The 22,389-nt window shown below is 40.7% G+C and overlaps 1 protein-coding gene across 3 annotated transcripts in view; it reads left to right on the forward strand.

Moving 5' to 3' along the window:
• The window catches only part of MEMO1 (mediator of cell motility 1), a 30,202-nt gene extending 17,707 nt beyond the window's left edge, over positions 1 to 12,495 (forward strand). For 2 of the 3 annotated variants that reach the window (XM_063306022.1, XM_063306010.1), the window contains 4 exons: positions 328 to 470; positions 3,972 to 4,048; positions 10,416 to 10,520; positions 11,855 to 12,495. In XM_063306022.1, the coding sequence (XP_063162092.1) occupies positions 328 to 470; positions 3,972 to 4,048; positions 10,416 to 10,520; positions 11,855 to 11,986 (457 nt within the window). In that variant the 3' untranslated portion in view covers positions 11,987 to 12,495. The remainder of the gene's footprint in view (positions 1 to 327; positions 471 to 3,971; positions 4,049 to 10,415; positions 10,521 to 11,854) is intronic. The other variant, XR_010068117.1, reaches the window with a different exon arrangement.
• Positions 12,496 to 22,389: the final 9,894 nt, after the last annotated feature.

The following is a 22,389-nucleotide window of genomic DNA, read 5'->3' on the forward strand; positions in this document are numbered from 1 at the left end:
GATAAATAAGCAGCAAAGAATCTGTCTTGCTCATAGATAACCTGTCTTTCGTATATTTCAAACTTAAATCATGTTTTGACTTGCCAGACATCTTTTTTAAATTGGGAAATAGGATTAAAATGTGTGTTCTTTTAAAAAGCAATATTGATTTTAAAAGGGTTTGTAATTCAGGCTACTCATTCCCCTCTGTTCATGCAGGCGTATGCATCCAAGATGAGGACCTATAGATTTTGCATAAGAAGGCAGGTTAAATAAGAGTGTGAGGAAAAACTTAGAATGGCACTGATAAGTTCTGAATCTTAGTAAATCTTTTTTTTTCCTCCTTAGCCATAAGGATGAGTTTACTATTGTTCCTGTATTGGTTGGAGCACTGAGTGAGACAAAAGAACAGGAATTTGGAAAACTCTTCAGCAAATATTTAGCAGATCCTTGTAATCTTTTTGTGGTTTCCTCTGACTTTTGTCATTGGGGTAAGTTAAATCATGTACTGGCACATGTTCTCAAATGAACTCTTTTAAAATTAACTTACATTTTAAAGTGACAAACCTCCTTCAGCAAAATAAAGCAAAACTTTATGGTTGTACATTAGCATTCCCCAATCTGTTGCCCTTCAATTGTGATGGATTATTATCTCCATAATCTAAACTATCTAGCGATTATGACAGTAGAAATCTGATGCATCTGAACAGCATCAGAATGGATAGGTTATCCTGTGTACTTGAGTACAGTACTAAGGTGGTGACTAAAATACGATCACCATACTTAAGGCATTCAGATGATGCAAAGCAGAGATTTCCAATCTTAGGGGTGGGGAAGGGGTGAACAGATCTGAAATTTAGGCCACTCTAAAAACTCGTTTGTGTACATTCTCAAATAATGGTAGCTACTGTAGGTATCACCAGTTATAAAATATCCTTTTACCAGAAGGCAGGCTGGTGAAGTTGGTCACAAATATAGCCTCTAACCTCCATATGACTCTCTCTACAAACTGCTTTGGACTCCAGCCTTGAAGCAGAGCCTGTGATGGCTATGGGGACTAAGTCTTGCATGGCAATCTGGGAGGAGTTTGATCCTGTTGAGCCTGAGGAAATGGACAGGGTTCTTGTGGCCATGAGTTTGGCCACCTCAGTTTGGCCACCTCCTGGTCAAGGCTGCCCAATGTGTGATTGGGTTTGGGTGGTGGTTAATTCTTCTTTGAGGGAGGGGATGTTTCTGCTGGCTCTTAAGAAGACGATGGTGCGCCCCCTGCTCAAGGGGCCATCGCTTGACCAAACCAGTCTGGACAGCTTTCATCCAGTTTCCAACCTTCCCTTTTTAGGGAAGGTTGTGTGGAGAAGATGGTCACACTGCAGCTTCAACAGGCTCTGGATGCAACAGATTATCTTGATCCCTCTCAGTTGGGATTCAGGCCAGGGTATCGGATGGAGACAGCATTGGCTGCACTCTTGGATTACCTCTGGTGGGAGTGGGATGGGGTAGTGCATATATCCTTGCTCTTCTTGACCTCTCAGTGGCTTTCAATACCATCGATCATGGTGTCCTTCTGGATTGGCTTTGGGAGTTGGGGGTGGGTGGCACTGTGTTGTGTTGGTTCTCCTTCCTCTGGGGCCAATCCTAGTCAGTGTTGATGGTGGGAAGAGGTCCAGTCCGCAGCCCCTACTTTGTTTAACATCTATATGAGGCCACCAATTGAGGTCATCCAATGGTTTGGGGTGGGGTATCACCAATATGCTGATGATACCCAGCTTTATATCTCCACCCCAGGCTGCCTGAGTGATGTTGTGGACATCCTGTCCTAGCATTTGGAGGCTGTGGGGCCTGGATGGGGCGCAACAGGCTTTGGCTCAACTGAAGCAAGTTGAGCCACTATTGAGTGGCTTCGGGTGTTTGGACCTTCTGGTGGTGGGAATCTTGGTCTTGGATGGGGTGAGATGGGGTGGCACTGCCTCAGACAGACCTTGTATATAATCTGGGAGTCCTCCTGGACTCATGGCTCCTGCTTGAAGGACAGGTGGCAACCATGTCTAGGAGGGCTTTTGCACACCTTTGGGTTGTGCTCCATCTGTGCCTGTTCCTGGACCAGGAGGCCCTGCTCAGTATCACTCATTCCCTCGTGACTTCTTGTCTGGATTACTTCAATGTGCTGTACATGGGGCTATCCGTGAAGAGTATTCAGAAGCTTCAACTGGTGCAGAATGTGGCAGCATGAATAGTAAATGGCACTGGTTACTCAGTGCATGTAACATCACTACTCTGTGAGCTGCATTGTTTGCCAGTGTGCTTTCGGGTGCAATTCAAGGTGCTGGTTGTCATCTTTAAAGCCCTTCTTGGCCAGTACTGGGTTTTGAGGGGCCTCCTCTCCCCAGTTGTTTCTACCCATCTGATCCAGTCAGGCAGGAAGGGCATGTTTTGGGTCCCGTCAGCCAAAGACTGCCAGTTGGTGGGGCCTAGAAGATGTGCCTTTTCTGCCATAGCGCCCACCTTATAGAACAATCTCCCTCCAGAGATCAGGATGGCCCTGACCCTGCTGGTCTTTCATAAGGCCCTAAAGACCTGGTTCTGTGCCCGGACCTGGGGCCCCAAGGATGTGCAGGGGCCCACTTCTTGATTGTGTTAGTGATTTGGGTTGTTGTTTTTCAGCTGCCTGTATTCTAATTTTTATAATGCTTGTTATTGTTTTTAGTCTATTCTAATTTTGTTTGCCACCTAGAGATACTCACTGAGATGGGCGGCCATATAAATTGGAGAGGGGGTGGGGAGAGAGGGAGGGAGGGAGGGAGAGAGAGGGCATTCTTGAGCATCAAAAGCATTCTTGAAAATTTGGGTTATGCTCCAGGCTGCTGCTTTGCATTGCAGTATGACTGTACAAACCATCTGGAGAGGTACTTCTTAAAGTGATCTTCCAGACCTACTGCTCAGAATGTTGAGATAGCCATATCATTTGAAGCCATGTTTTGAGCAAACTCCACGCTCCATGCACTGATGATGTTACCTAGGGTGGTAATGAAACATCTGCAGAAAAAGAACCAAGCTCAGAGAACACCAGGAGACCAACCTTTCCCCATCTTAGCATATGTGTACATATACAGAAGGCACTTCCACCAGGATTGCCAACAAATCAAAGTACAGCTTCAGCACTTGGAGTAGTTGAGTTTAAGCAATAGGAAAGTGCTTTATCAAGTGTCCCCTGAGTGGTTTGTACAGCTCTACTTCCAGCAGAGTAGCTTCCCATTTGTTTTAATTAAAAGAAGCATTAGCAATTAAAATCAGTGGGCAGGAAGCCTGGTGAGCAATAAAAGAAATGTCTGAAGTCAGAATAGTGCCTGCATGCATATTTAAGATTCAAGATTTTATGCCCTTAGAGGTGAGATGCTTGTACAAAAGAAATGCATTCTCTACATGCTAAAGTATTATTTTCGTTTGTGAACAGAACAATTCCATCATTGTAGGACTAATAGAACCTTTTCAAGATTTGCATTTTTGGGTTGGGTGTTTCTTCCTTTAGATTAACATTTCAGATCCAGCAATAAAGCATGCACTTGTGAATGTGATTTGGGGGGAGTCTTTCTTCTGTTCTTACCAGAGGCATTTTTGGTGCTGCTTTGGAGCAAAGCAATTTCTCACAAGTGCCAGTGTTCCTTGTACCAATTTAAAATAAATAGTTTTTCTAGCATTTTGTGCATAGTGCACTGACAGAGTAACACAAATAAAAAAATCAAAATATATTCAATTCGTAAAATAAATTTGCTGCAAGTGTTTAATGTGTGACCATGTTATTTTGCTTTTAAGATTGATTTTATGCAACTATTTCTCTGTGTTGCGTGATTCTAATCCAATGTTTTGAATTATATCTTCTGGAGATTTAGTCTGTATGGATTTTTGACACCTGCTGAAATGTCATTCTATTTGACTTACCATAAACGTGTATAACTACTAATTTGGTCTTTAATTTCATATGGCTTTTTCTTAAGGTCAGCGGTTCAGATACAGTTACTATGATGAGTCTCAAGGAGAGATTTATAGATCAATTGAACATTTAGATAAAATGGTAAGTGTAAATTCCTCCTGCATATTTTCTGCCTATCTCAGATTGGATCAAAGCACTATACATTATATCTCCATGCTTTGTGTGAACCCAGTCATAATGTGATTTGTTTGTTTGTGGCTTACTGTATTTTGCATGCACATATCCACTGAGGTTTGTCAATCATGGTTATTTATTGTATGAACCCAGACAGTCACATTTTATTTTATTACAAGTGTTTTTATGCTGTTTTAATCAAGCAAGTCTAAGCAACATACAAAAGCTATCTAGTGGTAATATTCCTAAAACAAAGAAAAAAACCAATATACATAGTGTAAACAAATTCAGTCTCAGTAGTAGAAGTAGAACAATAAGGTTCTCCCAGGAACATACTTCATTGACTCCTCAATTCTTGAATGCCCACTTAAACAGTCAGGTCTTAATGAGCTTTCTCAGTGTTAACAACAAGGACGCTGATCATCTTGATACCAATTTGACAACTAACGAAACCAATAAACAAACAGAGCAACTTGTTGCTTGACTAACCCTTTGGATATGTGTTTTAGCTAGCCAGTCAGGGATAGGCAAGTAATATTCATTTATTGACAATATAAGATTTGCTGAAACTGGAAATAAGATGACAAAAATGGAGCTTTAGGAATGGTTAACATGACCACACAGTGAAGGCCTAATTGGACATGAATTACAAAAGCAGTTGGGGACTGAAGGGAAGGAAAATACAGATTAGAATGCAGATGATTTTAGCAAAGAATTATTTGAATTAAAATAAATAGCTGTAATCTTTAGCGTGATAGGCAATATTTTTATTTATTTATTTTCTATCCTGCCTTTATTATTTTTTTTTACAAATAACTCAAGGCAGTGAACATGCCTAATACTCCTTCCTCTTCCTATTTTCCCCACAACAACAACCCTGTGAGGTGAGTTGGGCCGAGAGAAAGTGACTGGCCCAAGGTCACCCAGCCGGCTTTCATGCCTAAGGCAGGACTAGAACTCACAGACTCCTGGGTTCTAGCCTGTTGCCTTAACCACTAGACCAAACTGGCTGGCTGGCTGGCTATTTATTTATTTATTTATTTATTTATTTCAGTATAATTTTCAGTTAAGTATAAATATATATGTATTAATATATGTGTGTGTATGTGTGTGTGTATAAGTATATATGTACATACATTTATAGTATATACATTTTATATATGTATACACACAGACACACACACATACATACATGGACACCCACACACACACACACACACACACCCAGACTACTTAAAGATTAAATGTTTCCTTCTGACCATCTTTGAAGAATTATGGCTGTACCAGGTGTGGGGGTTGCCAAAAGAATTATTTTGAGAAATTGGAAAAGGGACATTATTCCAGAAATTAAGGATTGGATTATGGAAATGTGTTTTTGAAAAGCATTTTTTCCCCTAATCAGAAAATGAAGCAATATGTTTTTCTTTGGCATAGTACCATCATGTTATTTTTTTTTTCCTATTTGATAATAATAGAACGTTCTAAGATACATTTTGTAAACCAGTGATTTCTATAAGCGATATATTTAGATGCTTAGTACATTTGGGGGGGGGGTTTCTTCTATCCTTTGTTTGGTTTAAATTTGTTTGTTTATTAGTAGTTTTCTGCATTTGTTTACTTTTTTAACCTTCTTTATCTTTTGTAAGCTTGTAATAAACTAAAATGGTAGGAGAAAGAATACATGTTTTCAAATATTTTAGCATCCATCAATCTCCCACTTCTGAATTTGTGATAGAATTTTCCTAAAATTCAGTCCTGTTTCAGACAATATGGGTTTAATTTATCAGATGTCTTTTGTACAAACTCAAGAATATTATTCACTCATATATATGAGTTAAATTTCATTTTTAAACACTACCCTCTGCTCATTTGTTCAGAAGTGATAGCTCAGTTTTCAACTTGAAAGCAAAAATGGGGCTTGTAGTATTTATATGAGAGTCCAGTTGTCTCACAATCATTTTAGGAGTTTTAGAATGAAATCAAAGTTGTTAGGATTCAGGTTCTTTGGGGACCTTAGTAAATAATATGATCAACTGTACTAGATGCATTTGATGCAAATGAGGCTTTGCTTCAGTTGTTAGTAGTATAGGAGAAATTTCTCTCCCAAATTTTCCCCAACAGTTTGTTTCAAACTGAAGACCAGCATACCATTTCATTAAAACATGGTTGGTTGGTTTTTGGTACTAGCGACAGCAAGGCTAATGTAAAAAGGGGTGCGGATGCAACCCCTCTATATAGAGTTATGGAAATTAAGATATACATGTGTTTGGATACGATAGCAAAGTATTTGATTGGATATAACAGCACATCAGGTAATTAGTGAGGTAATTAGTGAGATAATCGAGGGCAGGACTACTAAGAGTGGTGGTTCTGAGAGAACAAAAAGGCAATATTTAGCGAACATGGTTTATTTCTAGAAAATTACAGTTAAACTGTCCTTGGTTCCCAGAGCCTCTGCTCACCTCCTGGTATCTTCTCCTGGTTTTGTCAATATTCTTAGCCCTCCAACTGTTTTGTGGCTGAGTTGACAGGGTTTATTGTTTCTCAGGTCCCTGGGAGGTAATGAGGAAAAGGATGTTTTTTGCTTTGTTTCACTTGTCCTAACCAGCCCCATAATTTGTCTTGTACTAGTTAGCCATTGTTTATGCTCAGCACTAAATTTACCTCAAGTCCTGTTAGAACTGATGCTGCAGATATACACATCTAGGAATTGTTACTTGCAAGGCAAAAAAAGAAGTCATATGCTATCTTTTTGTTTCAGCAAAGCATTTCTAGCTAGTAAGAGTTTACTTTTTTAAAAATCTCAACCATTTTCATGTGGTATATAAAAGGACATAGTAAAACTTTTGTATAGTTGTACATTCAGTGCAGATAAAATAATGAAAACTATAAAAATAGGACATTTGGAGTTGAATGGATTAGAGAAGATATAAAGTAATTAAAATGCTGAAACTCAGTGTCTTGTACATATCACAGTTATAACTGCACACCAAAGGATAAGAAGTTGCAGGGATGTGCCCACTTCAGTAAGTTCCCAACTGAGGGAACAAGCTTGTTTTTCTTTTTTCTTTTTTAAGGCTTTGAGATTGACTCTAGGAGTGGAATGCTACACAGATGGTTTCTGAAGAACATCCCATTCCCATGCTGACAGGTCATCTTAGAATTATAGAATTGGATCTGCCACCATAGAATTGAGTAGCCTTTGGTATAAGGGCGTTCTAATGGGAAAGTGTTAAGAAGCACAAGGACTTTACCTTTAAGTAATGTAATTATATTGTTTCAAGTCAAGTATATACTTTGGGTGGTTATATGGAGTCTTTTTAGTCAGAGATGAGTTTATAATGGGCATTCTGACTCTTTGACTTTTGCTAGACAGGACATCTACTGCTCTACTTATAATTTAGTGTGGAACTGTAAGCATACAGCCACCATCCACTCTGGGAAATGTGGTTATGAAATCCTGGAACAAAAATAATTCTTTGCTAGATAACTAGTCAAAGTATAGCTTTCTCAGATATGATATTCATTTAAATCAACTTATATGGCTGCCCAACTGGCAAATGCGACTCTGGGCAGCTGAACAAGGATTGAAAATACAATATGAATTCAATATATAAAATAATAAAATTCCCCAAAATAATAAAATTACGGGGTCCGTAACATGCCCTCTCTGGATGATCGGGTGGGGCGGGCCGATGTAATGGGGATGAGACGATCCCTCAGGTAACCTGGCCCCGTGCCATGTAGGGCTTTAAAGGTAATAACCAACACCTTGAATTAGACCCGGAAGCAAACTGGCACCCAGTGCAGTTCGCACAGCAAAGGTGTTATATGTGCCGACCTAGGGGCACCAAAAATGGCCCGCACGGCTGCATTCTGGACCAGCTGAAGCTTCTGGATACTCTTCAAGGGTAGCCCCATGTAGAGTGCATTTCAGTAGTCTATATGGGAGATGACCAGGGTGTGAGTGACTGTTTGGAGGGCTTCTTGTTCCAGGAATGGGCGTAACTGGCGCACAACCCGAAGTTGTGCAAAGGCCCTCCTGGCCACGACTGCCACCTGCTCTTCGAGCAGGAGTCATGAGTCCAGGAGAACCTCAGATTATGCACTGAATCTGTCTGGGGCAGTGCAACCCCATCCAGTACTAAAGATGACAATTTCCCAGAAGACGAGGTGCTATCAATCCACAGCCACTCTGTCTGACCAGGGTTCAGCTGAAGCCTGTTGTTCCCCATCCAGACCCCCACAACCTCCAGGCACTGAGAAAGGGCAGTCACTGCATCACTTACCTCACCCGGGATGGAGATGTATAATTGGGTATCATTGGCATACTGATGATACCTCATCCCGTGGTGACGGATGATCTCACCCAGTGGTTTCATGTATATGTTAAATAAGAGAGGAGAGAGAACCAAACCCTGCGGCACCCCACAATAGAGGGGTTGAGGGTCGCATCTCTCCTATCACCACCAATTGGTATCGGCCCTAGAGGAAGGAGGTGAACCAGCGCAGAACTATGCCGCCCACCCCCAACTCCCTGAGCCATCCCAAAAGGATACCATGGTCGATGGTATTGAAAGCTGCTGAGAGGTCAAGGAGAGCAAGGATGGATGCACTGCCTCCATCCTGCTCCTGCCAGAGATCATCCATAAGTGCGACCAATGCAGTTTCTGTCCCATATCCTGGCCTGAAACCTGACTGAAAGGGGTCCAGATAATCCGTTTCATCCAGGATCCTCTGGAGTTGCAACGCCGCCACCTTCTCAACCACCTTCCCCAAAAAGGGGAGGTGGGAGACTGGACAAAAATTGTCCAGCACAGTTGGGTCCAGCGATGGCTTCTTGAGGTTAAAACTAACTTTATAGTTAATAACCACACTGTAATTGCTCCCAGAAGCAAATCAGGAGCCAGGAACTCATGGATCAAAGGTATAAAATAGACATAACAAGACACACCCATAATCGCTCATACCACTTCATTCTGGACCCTTTGAAGCTTCTGGATATTTTTCAAGGGCAGCCCCATGTAGAACCCATTGCAGTAATCTACTCAGGAGGTGACTAAACCATGAGTAACCATGCACAGTAACTCCTGATCCAGGAAGGAGAGCAATGGGTGCACAATATGAAGCTGTGCAAAGGCCCCATGGGCCATAGCTGCCATCTGCTCTTTGATCAGGAGCTGTGAGTCCAGAAGTACCCCCAAATTAACACTAGTTCTGTTTGGGATAGTACAATCCCATTCAGAACTAAGGATGGGAAATCACCAGATCCAGGAGCCCCTAATACCAAAAGCTACTCCATCTTGTTGGTTGAGCTGAAGTGTGTTTATCCCCATCCAGACCCCTGATGGCCTCCAGACACTGAAACAGAGACTTCACAGCATCACTTGGCTGGCCAGTGGTGGAGATATACAGCTGAGCATCATCAACATATTGATGATACCTCACCCCATGCTATCAAATGACCTTACCCAGAGGCTTCATGTAGATGTTAAACAGGAGTGGGCAGAGAATTGAGCCCTGAGGCACCCCATATAAGAGTGGATAAGGATGAAAGGAAAGGAGGATCAGCATAACGCTGTGCCCCCAACTGCTAATCTCTGGAACCTCTCTAGAAGGATATCATGGTTGATAGTATTGAAGGCTGCTGAGAGATCAAGGAGAGGAAGGATGGATGCACTACTTCCATCCCAGTCCCTCCAGAGGTCATCTATAACTGTGATCAATGTCATTTCAGTCCTACACCCTGACCTGAAACCTTTCTCAGTCTTGGCACTGAGGTTGCCAGAAGGAGTATGCTCTTGCCTTCCTGTCCTGCTTCTGGGCACTGATAAAGTGGCTAGATCTTCAGTGTTGTTCAGCAGGGCCTGAAGATTTCAGCATGTATCTTTATCTACAAAGAATATTGTTACGAGTGTCATCATTGGCATTGAGAGACTTTGGTGAGATCAGTTACTGGAAGTTGTCATAAAGCTGTACTTGTCCTAGACCTTGTCAATTTATCATTGGATGCTGACTCCGATGTTGGAAATAAAATATAGAAGGAGAAATATGTGATAGAATGTGCAAGGAAATAAAAGAATTACTGCTTTTGTTGATGACTCACAAACACCCAAATAGCCCTTGGCATTCTTACTACTGTACTAGTTTCTAAAATTGTAGTCAATATAATCCATAAATGTTTTTTCATAGATACAAACTATTATATTCACAATATACCATGATTTAGTTTTACCCTGTCAACCATAATACTAGTTTTTGTTTTGTTTTTTTAAATAATACATTTTTATTTGAGGCATTTAAAAATTAATGTTACCTTTTTAATTCCCCTTAGGGTATGAGCATTATAGAACAGCTTGACCCTGTGTCCTTTAGCAATTACTTGAAGAAATACCATAATACAATATGTGGAAGACATCCTATTGGTGTTTTACTAAATGTAAGTACTGTTGTTAAATGAAATGTGGAATAGCAGCTTTTGAGTTGTGAATATATTAAAGCCCTTCACACCCTTGAGACTATCTCTGTCTGTCTGTTTTTGCCTAATTAATAAGATCTGGCAGGGTTGACATACTCCAGACCCATCAAGAAAGTCATGTTATTGTAAAGAACACCAGATACCCACCTTCTCTGTGGCCGTCCCTGGTCTTTGGAACAGTATTTCCCCTGAAGCCTTGATTTGGCTTTTTCGACAGGGATAGGGTGATTTATGATCTCATTGATAACATGGTATGTACTTTCCCATCGTGGGTGGTTTATATTGGCCCTATTTGCTTACTGTTGGCCATTTTAATCTTTTTTTTTTGTATACCACCTAGAGTTGCTTCAGTGATTGAGGCAGCTAATAAATTGGTTAAATATTTAATAAACTAATTTAGGGAGTTGAGGGAGAATCTGCAAGACAGAACTGACAGAGATTCTGAATTTTTCAAATGCCCCCTTCATTGGTATAAAAGCCCCACCAACCAAATTCTCTTGTTATAAATTAATCTAGTTGTGGGGCAGGAGAGCACTTCCCTTGGGGTACTTGTAAGAAAAAGTTCACAGTACAGTAGAGACCCTCCCCATTTGCCAGTGCAAAGAGGAGTTGGGACCATATCTTTACCATGACAAATTGGTTATCCATCCAAAACCGACCCATCTCCATGTAAAAAAAGGATGAAACTTTTCCTTTGCCATTACTATATATATTCTTGGACTGTGTTTGTGTGATATGTGTGTATGCTGTATTTTCTGAGTAGATCAAACAAACAGACATGCATTCAGAAACCCCCTTTGTGTATTCCTCAGAACTCAGGAAGATTCACAGTTAGTAGGACCATGGGACTATGTTCATTGGCCTTCCTATGTGAATCAGGAGGAAGCAGCATGGGGCATGTAGGCACCAGTGAACTCCCAAACACCTCCTTTGTTGTCCCACTTGACTTTTTAAAAATATTATTTTAATAAAAACAATTACAGAGGAAGATGGCATGCTGCAAAGTGAGCATCATCTTTATTAGCAGGATTGCCTTTGCACCCCATGAAGGTCCAGCTGAGATAAAAAGCACTTTGGGAATTAATTTGCCTTCTGATAAACGAGTAGTACTGTTTTAATGTACTCCGTAGTAAATTTGTGCATCCATCTGCCTCCTCAATTTCCCGCATGAAATGTTTCACTAAGCATGAGAAAAGTTGTTCAGAGTACTTGATTTGAAAAAAGTATGAATGTGTAAGAAGTGTCAAGAATGAACTGGGAAGTCATTTTATAAAACTTTTTTTTATTCCATGTAGGCTATCACAGAGCTCCAGAAGAATGGAATGAACATGAGCTTCTCATTTTTGAATTACGCTCAGTCAAGCCAGTGTCGAAACTGGCAAGATAGCTCAGTGAGTTATGCAGCAGGAGCATTAATGGTCCACTGAACCTTTGACTACTCAGGGATGACACCTGCACACTCAATGGGGTCCCAGCCTTGCCCTTACAAAGATACAGTTCCTGATCTTTGGGTATACTGAAACCTCAAACTAATAGAACTCTTCTTTTTTCTAGTAGGTGTAGTCCTTCCTTAGTTACAACTCATTTTAAAAATGCTTTCTTGTTTAGGACAAGGGAGGAAGGCTGGTGTCAAAATGTTGTGACTTCTAAAAACCAGTGGCTATAAAGGTATGGTAACAGACGGTCCTTGCAAAATACAACATGTAAAGCATTTACCACATCCCAGATTTGCACTCTGCAGACCTGTGCACATACTCTGCTTTCAGAATAGTTTTGCAAGTTTAAACAGAAAAGGATGGAAGCTTTTTAATAAAAATGCATTTATAAAAGATCCTGCATTAGAATATAATAAAACTCCAGTATAGTCAATTACTACCTGTGTTGTACAACAAATATCTTCTATTTTAGTTGCTAATAAAGGGCTGCACAACCAAAATGGCATCATGTGATTTACTATATTTTGTGCATGAAGTTTTCACAAGTGTTTTCATAAACAAATTTGACTTCATTGTCTTCATCAAGAGCAATTTAGTGCCCTCCTGATATTTTTGGCTTTCATTGGCCTTGTTGGCTGAAGCTGATCGGAGTTTGAGTCCAAGATACTTGTGGAACATTAGAGATGATGGATCGTGCATAGACTGGATCGTGCATGGATTGACAACAATATTCCCCCCTCCCTATAAGTTGACTTTCATGACTGCAACCTTCTGAGCTTGCTGTGACTTTTATGGGTCTTAAAGCATAGCTAAACCCTCTGCCTTAATTTAAAGAACGCACTTTTCACTTCCTCCAAAGTTCCTAACATACAGGCTGTTTCTAGCAACAGCATAAATAAAGCTGTATGAAAGGGAGAAGCTGCCTTTAGAAGAGCAGAGTTGCATTGTAAATCACCTGGGTAGGGTGCTTATTAGGGTTTTCTTTCATGCTCATGTACCAGGACTGTCATCTGATATGTTACAGCTGATAGAAATACTTGCTTTGCCAACATATAAGCATACTATGTTTATAAGCAATCCACAAAACCCTCAAAAAGGTTTTAAAAAAAAACAATAGTGAAACATGTTCCGAAGTTGTGAGTAGACAAGTGAAAGCAAATACATCTGGGTGTTAATATTATGCATTGTCAGGCTGGTTCTCAAGCATTTTATCTCAAATGTATAGTAAGATTATATTTTGAAAATCACAGTGGTGCCATGTCTAATCCCTGGTAAGATGGCTAAGAGTGATATGTTGGGAAAACATTGGATTTGTTTTGTTTGAATGATTTTTAAGTTTGGCAGCAGAATAAATGGCTACTTTCTACATACAGTAATGTAGAATAGAATGATTAAGTAAATTACTAGGCTGTGATCTAACCATAGTTATGCCTAAGTCACCATCAAAACAGTGTTAATTCTGTGGTGATATATAAAGGTTTAAAAGTGAAAACAGCAGTGTTCCATTTTCTCTGCTTGGAGTTGCTAGAGATGCTGATTAGTTGCTGAACTAAACCTCTTGGGGAGATTTGCCACATTTTCTCTTGGCTGCAATGGTTTCTGAATTTGGATGTGTGACTTAAGCTTCAAGCTCTGCAGTTTTTTGGCTTGCGTTTATGACTGGAATAATGTTAGTCCTTATGGAATTCTTTGACCTGTCTTTGCCCAACCAGTACGTTATCACTTTGCAGAATTTTTGTATCATGTCCAATGCTTCAGGTTATCTTGAAATAGTTGAAGGCATCTTGCTTACAGCACTGCTTTTCACTCTTAAATAGGTAAACAAAATGAACATACTACAGCTTGGAGGCTGGGCCAATCCTATAACATCCTTTTGACTTTTGACATTGGTTTAATAAAAGTTAACAGGAAGCTAGTAGGCTGCAAAGCGCCATCTTCAAGCCTAAGTTGTATTTCCAGCAATGCCTCCATGGCCCCTGCACCCCCAAGAGATGTTCTTAAAAAATGAAATGGTGGGTGCTTGCAGCCCCATATTTTATATGCCTTCTGATATACCATACAGGTGTTACCATTACTTAGACTACAGTTGGAATAATGGCATTAATGTAATATACAACTTGGAAAATACCTTTTATATGTATATATTATTTGATTTTGCTTCAACTGGTCTTTTCATTCTGACCTATAGACCAGGAGTTTAATTTTAACTATGCTTTGGATTTGACAGAAATTACATATACAACATTTATTTGTGTGTGTGTGTGTGTGTGTGTGCATTGCAGCTTAAAAGCAAGTTATCTGTAAACCCTAATAAATTTGAAATCCATGTTGCTTATTTCAGATCACACCATGAAACATATACCGTATGCTGTTTCCTTATCTACTCAATAGCATATTTATCCATCCGTTCCCGCACCCCCTGACATGTTTTTCCTGCTTGGCTGTTATCTTTTCAAGTTAACTTACTTCATTTTATAATTCCTTTGAATTTATCTTTCTACACTTCCTGTTCGTTGTTTTTAGTCTTCATCTACACTTCATCTTCTGCCTCTTAATTCCCTTGCCACTTAATCTCTCTCTATTGCCCCTTATAAACACAAGCCCATTTCCTCATACTTGCTTTGTGCCTTCTGGAAAAGCAAGATAACATCCTGAAAAACACATTTACAACAAGTGCAGCTCACAATGATTAAGTAGAGGATGTGGAGTACACTGTTCCTCTCCTCCTCCAAATACTAAGCAGATGGAGTGGAAAAATGCAGTTAAAGTTGTGCTCATCTTTCAGGCAGGCTGACCTCGCAGCATAAGAACAGCATTCCTTCTTCCAGGATTCAAACAACATGGATATTTCACTTGACTGTAGTTAACTTCCCTGTTGTCTTGGTGCACCACTTGTTTTAGAATTATAGAATTTCCTTCAAATGCCAGCAAAATAATTCAAATTCACAGCAGTAGGTATCTAACTACCTATCACCATTCCAAAAGAAAAAAGACGTTTATCTAAGTATTATTCTAAACGTTAGATGGCAAATAGTCTTTGTGTCATTGTACTTGATGTATGAATATAGCATTATCAGGATTTTGCTAGTCTAGAAGGACTGGTGGGAATAATTCTACCAAAGGAACCCACCAACCAAGAGATGTGGCATGGGATGGACTTCTCTGGATTGGGCCTTAAATTCTTTGGGCATATGTGCCCTTTCTACTTAGCCCATCAGCAAAACAGGTCACTCACCACTTCCTGAAAGCAGGAATAGATGACATCACCATCCTCCCACTCCCAGCCCATGTTTTCCAGCATCAGTTCAAAACTGCTTTTTTCCAACCTGAGCCAACTCAAGTCCCCCAAGCAGATGTTCTCCTGCACTTCATTCCGATTTAGATGCAGCCACATCTTTGATTGACTACAGTATCTGGCATATCCATTCCCCTTCATCCAGTTGTTGCCTTGGGCATACTGGGTTAGCGGGCAGTTATGTTTTTTGGGTTTTTATAATTCTGTGGTTCTCCTTGAATTATCCTCAACTTTAAATGCTCAAGCTCCATTCATCCCTTACATTTCCCAGGGAGCATCCTTTCCGTTTATGTCCAGGTTGGTTGAAGCAAGCTCCCTTTGTTTTCCCACCCATGCCATGGCCCTGCGAAACTACCCTTCCTTCCTCCTTACTATTTTAATCATCTTTAAATTGCAATGGGGGAACACACCACTAGCTATGCTTGTTTCTGAAGCTGAACTATTTTGCTACAAGTTTCTGGACATACAGAGGAATGTAGGCTCAAAAGAGCAACCTGTTCTATATTGCTTTGACTGTTGTAGAGTCAGAGCAACAATGATCCATAATGGGGGTTGGGGGGGGTCTCCTTTAGTGTCAAAGGGAAGGCTGGGAGCATGAGAGAGAATCGGCTTAGGCTGCAGTGTGAAATGGATAGATTGGGATAGTGCTGTTGGTACAATGATCTTCAAATACAGTTAATTTCCACCATTTTGTTTGTTTCCACAACAGATGTATCATCATTGTATGCCTCACCTAAACCATGTGATATAACATACTTTGACTGGACCATCTGTAGCATTTCTTAAGCAATTCTTTAATAAGTCAAACATTACTGGAGTGCTTTATTTTGGTCATTTCTTCATTAGTGCTTTATAGCATCTTCTAGTATCACCCAGACATCAATGAGGCCTGTTCTCATTTCTGCTACTCATTCTCATACAGATCACTAGTGAGGAAACACCCTTTGTTTGATCTGATTTTATATTCAGGTCAGCGACTGTAAGTGAGGGCAGGTTAATCTGATGTTTCATTAGATTAGCTGCCCAGACCTGCTGTTCTGCAGATGTGTTGGACTACAGCCCCCACAATTCCCAGTCAGTAGGGATGAGGATTTGAGGAGTTGTAACCCAGTACAACATTGAGGACATTGCAGTGGGGGAGGCTGATCAAGAATCCTGCATTAGGTCCACTAAACTGGGTTGTGAAACACCTTTCTCTTATTTTGTCTAAACTGAGAACTAGTTTGGGATGGTCACATGCTTTAACCCATTGTGCACAATAGGGGGAGCTGTTATCTTCGTGCTTGAGAAGATCTAGCAAGCAACAGCTGACTATTTTTCAAAGAACAAGAATTCTCTAATACCACCTTTTTCAACATATGCGTTTCTTCATTAATCACTGTTTTCTTAAGTTTAGTTTCAGATTAGAATCTCTTCCTAACTGCAGCATTTCTCTGTCCTAGTATATCCTCTACCTATCCTTAACCATTTACCTTCTTATTCTTCCTTATAGCAGGAGAAACTTAAAACATTAGGAATTGAGGCATTATTAGAATCAATCCCATTTCAGCCCAGGTAAAAACAGCTTCTGATCCTTCCTGGTGAAGTAAATTTCTTGGCAACAACCTGTCTTTCTCAGTTGCAATTTACCTTGTAATATTTGGCCCTAAGTATAACAGGAGGTGGAGAACCTTTGGTCTGCTGAGCCAATAGCAAAAGGAATGGCCAGAAAGCTTTTGCATATGTCTGGTAAGACAGCCTGCAACTGCAGTTGTCTTTTTCACTCTATCCCTTTCTTTTTATCCAAATAAGGCACCTTCCATCACATTTAGCCAACAAAAAGCTCAGTTCTGCAAAAGAAAGGCAATGCTTTTTCTTTCTCTCTGTGTCTCTCTCCCCTAAACCAGAATTCCTGTCGCTCTTATAGTTTCTTACCATGAAAGCAACCTCTTTCTTTATTCCCAATCAAGCTATGCCCTGCAACATGCTCAAAAGACCCCCCTCAGCGTGTGTTTATGTATGTGTGAATCTTACATCTTAAATCTTTAGCCTTCTTTGCCATAAGAAGCCTTAAACTTTTTCAACTTTACAGAGGTAGATTTAATGTTGCAGATTTTTTTGCTTTCCTAATCTATAAATGAACTCTGCATGTTCCCAATCTTTCTTTGAACTCAGTCTTTGTTCTTTCTCTCTCACTGAATTGACTATATTACATTTTTCATACTGTAGATCATTTACTGCTTCTTATTTGATTGCTTTTTACACTAGCCTTAAGTATTTGTTATGCTAAATTTCCCATAAATTGTCAATTGCTTATCTGATGGCCTTCTATATCATTAATCTCAAATATTATTTAATAAACTGTATTGATTGGTCATTAATTATAGTTTCATTTGGACTTCTGGAATACATAAACTTGCTTAATTACGTGATCTGAAATTGGGAGAGCTTTTGGTGTCCCCCTTATCATGGTCGGATCATGCCCTGATTACCTTGGGGTTCTCTAGTGCCACTATCCACTGCAGGGAGGCTGGACCCATTAGATTGGTCCACCCCCAATGAGTGATGGACCTAGATGGGTTTCAGAGGGAGCTGGGAGCTGTACCTACTGGTCTGCTGCATGGTCCATCTGAAGCCTCAGTCACCGCTTGAAGTAAGGGGGCGGCTGAGGCTTGGGGATCCCGTCACTCTCTGGGGCTTATGGAGGAGTTGAGGGACATGAAATGAGAGATGTCTAGAGCAGAGTTTCTCAACCAGGGTTCCATGTGCTGTGCTGGTTCCTGTCCTTTCTCCAGGGTAGATTCCAGTTGGTGGTGATTGGGGAGGAGAGATCCTGCCCTTGGCCCCTACTATGTGGGATGCCACAGGGTTCGGTGCTCCCTCCACTCTTATTTAATATCTACATGAGGCCTGTAGGTGATCTCCTCCATCGCCATGGGGTGAAGTATCATCAGTATGCTGATGATACCCAATTATATATCTCTGCCCTGGCAAATTAAGCGATGCCGTGGACATCTTATCCCAGTGCCTGGAGGCTGTGAGTGTCTGGATGGGGAACAACAGGCTTCAGCTGAACCCAGGCAAGACTGAGTGGCTTTGGGTTTTGGGGCCTTCTGGTTCTAGGACTATGCCATCTTTGGTGCTGGATGGAGTTGCACTGCCCCAGACAGACCCAGTGCACAATCGGGGGGTCCTCCTGCTCGAAGAGCAGGTGGCAGTCATTGCTAGGAGAGCCTTTGCACAGCTTCATGTTGTATGCCAGTTGCACCCATTCCTGGACCAGGAGGCCCTGCTCACTGTCACTCATGCCCTCATGCCCTCTTGTCTGGATTACTGCAATGCGCTGCCATTCATTAGGTTCAATTGGTGCAGAATGCAGTGGCACGGGCAGTTATGTGTGCTTCTAGAACAACACATGTTACACCTCTGCTCTGTGAGCTGTACTGGTTGCCAATTTGCTTCCAGGTCCAATTCAAGGTGCTGGTTGTAACCTTTAAAGCCCTTCATGGCATGCAACTAGGTTATCTGAGGGACCATCTCTCCCCGATTATATCTGCCCATCCCATTAGATCTGATGGAGAAGGTATGCTTCGGGTCCCATCTAACTTGCCAGGTCCCAGGAGGGCCTTCTCTGCTGTGGTGCCTGCGTTATTCTCCTCCCTCCCCCAAAGTAAGGTTGGCCCCATCCCTGTTAATGTTCCGGAAGTCCCTCAAGACCTGGCTATGTCATCAGGCCTGGGGGTCCCAGGGGACCAGTGAGGGGCCTCCATCATTGTGGTTAATATTAACTCTCTCCTGTGCCTGGTTGTTTTTTATATTTTAATAATGACTCGTTTTATATATTGATTGTTTTAATTAATTGTTTTATACTGCCCAGTAACTTTTTGTGAAATGGGCAGCCATATAAATTTGATAAATAAAAATATTTGTTGTTAGTGTTAAGGTGGCAATAGAATTAGTTAACTGGGAAGCCCCATTTTCTAATAAGACCATCTTTTATAATATGATTTCTTCCCTAATCAATAGTATAGGGGCTGATTATTACACAGCTAGTTCTACATTAAGTTTTAAATGGGGGGAAATTTTGTGACAATGGGTACCCCCTGCCAAATTCACATCTGTTGCATTCGTCCACATTTTATTAACTCCAGAGTATGCCTTCCTTCAGCAGCAAGTGGGAGAAGAAAACAAGACCCCACATGGGTAAGCAAATATATGTGGTAGCTATCAAAGAGACTTGGTTCTGAGAGTCTTTATTGGAACATAGAACTCAAAGAATATTACTTATTCAAAATAAGTAAACTCAACAAGAAGGATGGTGGAGTGGCTTTGCATGTTAAGTCCCCCCATGCCATTGAAGAAATTCATGTCCCTGAATATGGCAGTCATGTTGAAATCACCTGGGTATTAAAAGAAGTAAGAAAGAAAACAATGATACCCTTGTAGGATATAACTACAGGCCACTTTTCCAGGCAAAGGATGTGGATGATGCCTCTCTAAAGCAATTTAACAAGTTCTTGTACAAAGGTAATGGGAGACTTCAACAATCCTGCTATCTGCTGGAAAACTAATTCAGTTAAGAGTGGGAGGTCCTGCAAATTTCTGCCCTCTCATGCTGACAATTTCATTTTTCAGAATGTAGAAGAAGAAACAAGGGGCAATTTAACCTGGATTAATCTTGACCCTCTAAGAGGAACTGGAATAAGAGGGATAGAAGATGTCAGGCACCTTGAGAAAAATCAATCATGTCATGTTAGAATTCAAGATAACTAGAGGAGGAAAAACAGAGAGCAATTAGTTACGTACTTTGGACTTCAGGAAAGCAGGTTTTAATCAACTCAGTCAAGAGGCAAACAGCCTTGGTTTGAAATCCTAAAAAATAAACATGAGATGGGAGATTCTAGAAAATGAGATACAGAAACCAAAGACACAAACAATCCCCATAAGAAGAGAGAATGGGAAAAGCCTGTAGGAATTAGTAGCAACCTCACTGACAAGCTAAGAAGCAACAAAGAGTTATGGATGAAATAGAAATGGGCTGATGACTAAGGAGCTATATAAACTGATAGTTTGTGTGAGCAGAGATGGAGCCAGGAAACTTAAAGCTTGGAATAAGTTGAGTAATGAGAAATACAAAACATAGTAGGAGGGTATTGGGAGGTGTATATCAGTACAAGAAGAGTCAAGGAGGTTGTTGGTATGTTATACGGGAAAGGTGAGGAAGTAATAAGAGGGAAGAAGGAGGAGAAAGAACTGTTTTACACCTTCTTTGCTTTTGTCTTCTATCAGAAGAGGGAGAGAGCCATTCCTAACATGAATGAGAAGAAGGTGAGGAAAGCAACTCAGTTCTGATAAAGGGATGGTATGTTAACCCACCTTGCTATGTTAAATACATTCAAGGCAAATTACATCTCAAGAAGAGCTGGCAGAAGTGAGTTGATAACTGCTGACTAATTTTTGAAAACTCTTGGAAACTGGACAGGTGCCAGAAGACTGAGATATTTTGTCTAAGTATTCAAAAAGAATAAGACAGAAAACCCAGGAATCTACAGCCAAGTTAGTTTAATGTCCATACTGGGCAAGTATTAGAAGAGATTGTCAAGCCACACATGTCCGCAAGCACTTAGTAAAGAATGCTAGCCTTACGAGAAGCCAGCATCGATTTGTCAAGAACAAGAATGTCAGACTAACCTCCTCTCTTTTGATGACAGTTTGTTAGACCAAGGAAATGTGGGGAATGTAGTGTACCTTGATTACAGCAGAGAGTTAAATAGTTCTCTTGGGATATCCTTGTGGACAAGATGGATAAATGTAGGCCAGAGAATACTGCAGTCTGTGGATTTACAACTGGCTGAACAATTGTACTTAACAGGTGCTCATAAATTATTCTGTGTGGTCCTGGAAAGAAGAATCGAATGGGGCCTCCCAGGGCTCCATCCTCATCATTTATGAAGATATTGAATAGTCTCTCAGGATGGCTAAATGACACAAAGGATGGAATAGAAAGAATGCTTATTATATGCACAGATGATACCAAACTAGGGGGAGTGGCATCTTGCAGCTGGGTAGGAAAAGTGCATAAGTACAGTTCTGCAGAGTCCTGGTTTGGCTGCAGGATATGGCAGAAGGATCTAGGAGACCCAGTAGACCACCAGCTGAACTTGAGCTAGTAGTCTGATGAGCACCTTAAAAAGTTAGTGCACTCCTGGGCTTTATGAACAGAAGCATTTGACCCAAATCACATGAAGGCAATAACTCCATTCTGCACTGCACTGTTAGATTGTTTTTGGAATGCTACATCCAGTTGGAGCATTGTACTTTAAAAAGGACATGGAGAAGCTGGAGTAGGTTCAGAAGATAGCTACCAGGATGCTAAAGTTTCTGGAACTGGAAACCAAGCTCTATGAAGAGTAGTTAAAGGAATTGGCATGTTTAACTTGAAAAGTTGAAGATGAAGGGGAAACATGGTAAATGTTTACAATATCTTGAAGGCTGTGAAACTTGTAACAGGCAAGGACAAATGAATTAAAATTAAAGAAGATTCAGACAAGTATTAGGAGTGAAGTGGGCACTGGAAATGCCACTGAACTCTAAGATCAAACTGCTAGAAGCTGAAAGTTGGTTTCCCAATCAAACGTCCACTACAGTTATTTTTCTGACACATTTTAATTCAAGAATGGGCAACTCTAGGACTCCGTGCAACTCCAAGATCCATTTTAATGACCCTGTAGTGCAGTTACCAAAATCTGAGGGCACCGTTTCCCAGGTGGGGAAACACAAGAACACAGTAGTACAGTATAAATCTGAAAATAGGTTTACAGTAGTTAATAACCACCAAAATCCTGAAAAATCTCTGCTCTATCTGAGTGCCCTGTCAGGCTCCCTCCCTTAGCTGGCTTAAATTTGGCTTAAACTTGTCATAACTTGTGTGCTGCTAGAACCACTGGTAAGATTTGTTTGACTTAGTGACTGACTGGATTGAGTGAGTTGCACAAACAGGACCAGAAAGTAACAAGACCTGTACAATTTCTCAGAGGTTGACTGCCTTCCATTAATGGGCCTTGCAAATAACATGTGCTAAACCCACATCTTCTGCAGTCTGCATTTATTTGAAAGCATT

This window comes from Candoia aspera, chromosome 1 (assembly GCF_035149785.1).
Source record: "Candoia aspera isolate rCanAsp1 chromosome 1, rCanAsp1.hap2, whole genome shotgun sequence".
Taxonomy (NCBI): Eukaryota; Metazoa; Chordata; class Lepidosauria; order Squamata; family Boidae; genus Candoia; species Candoia aspera.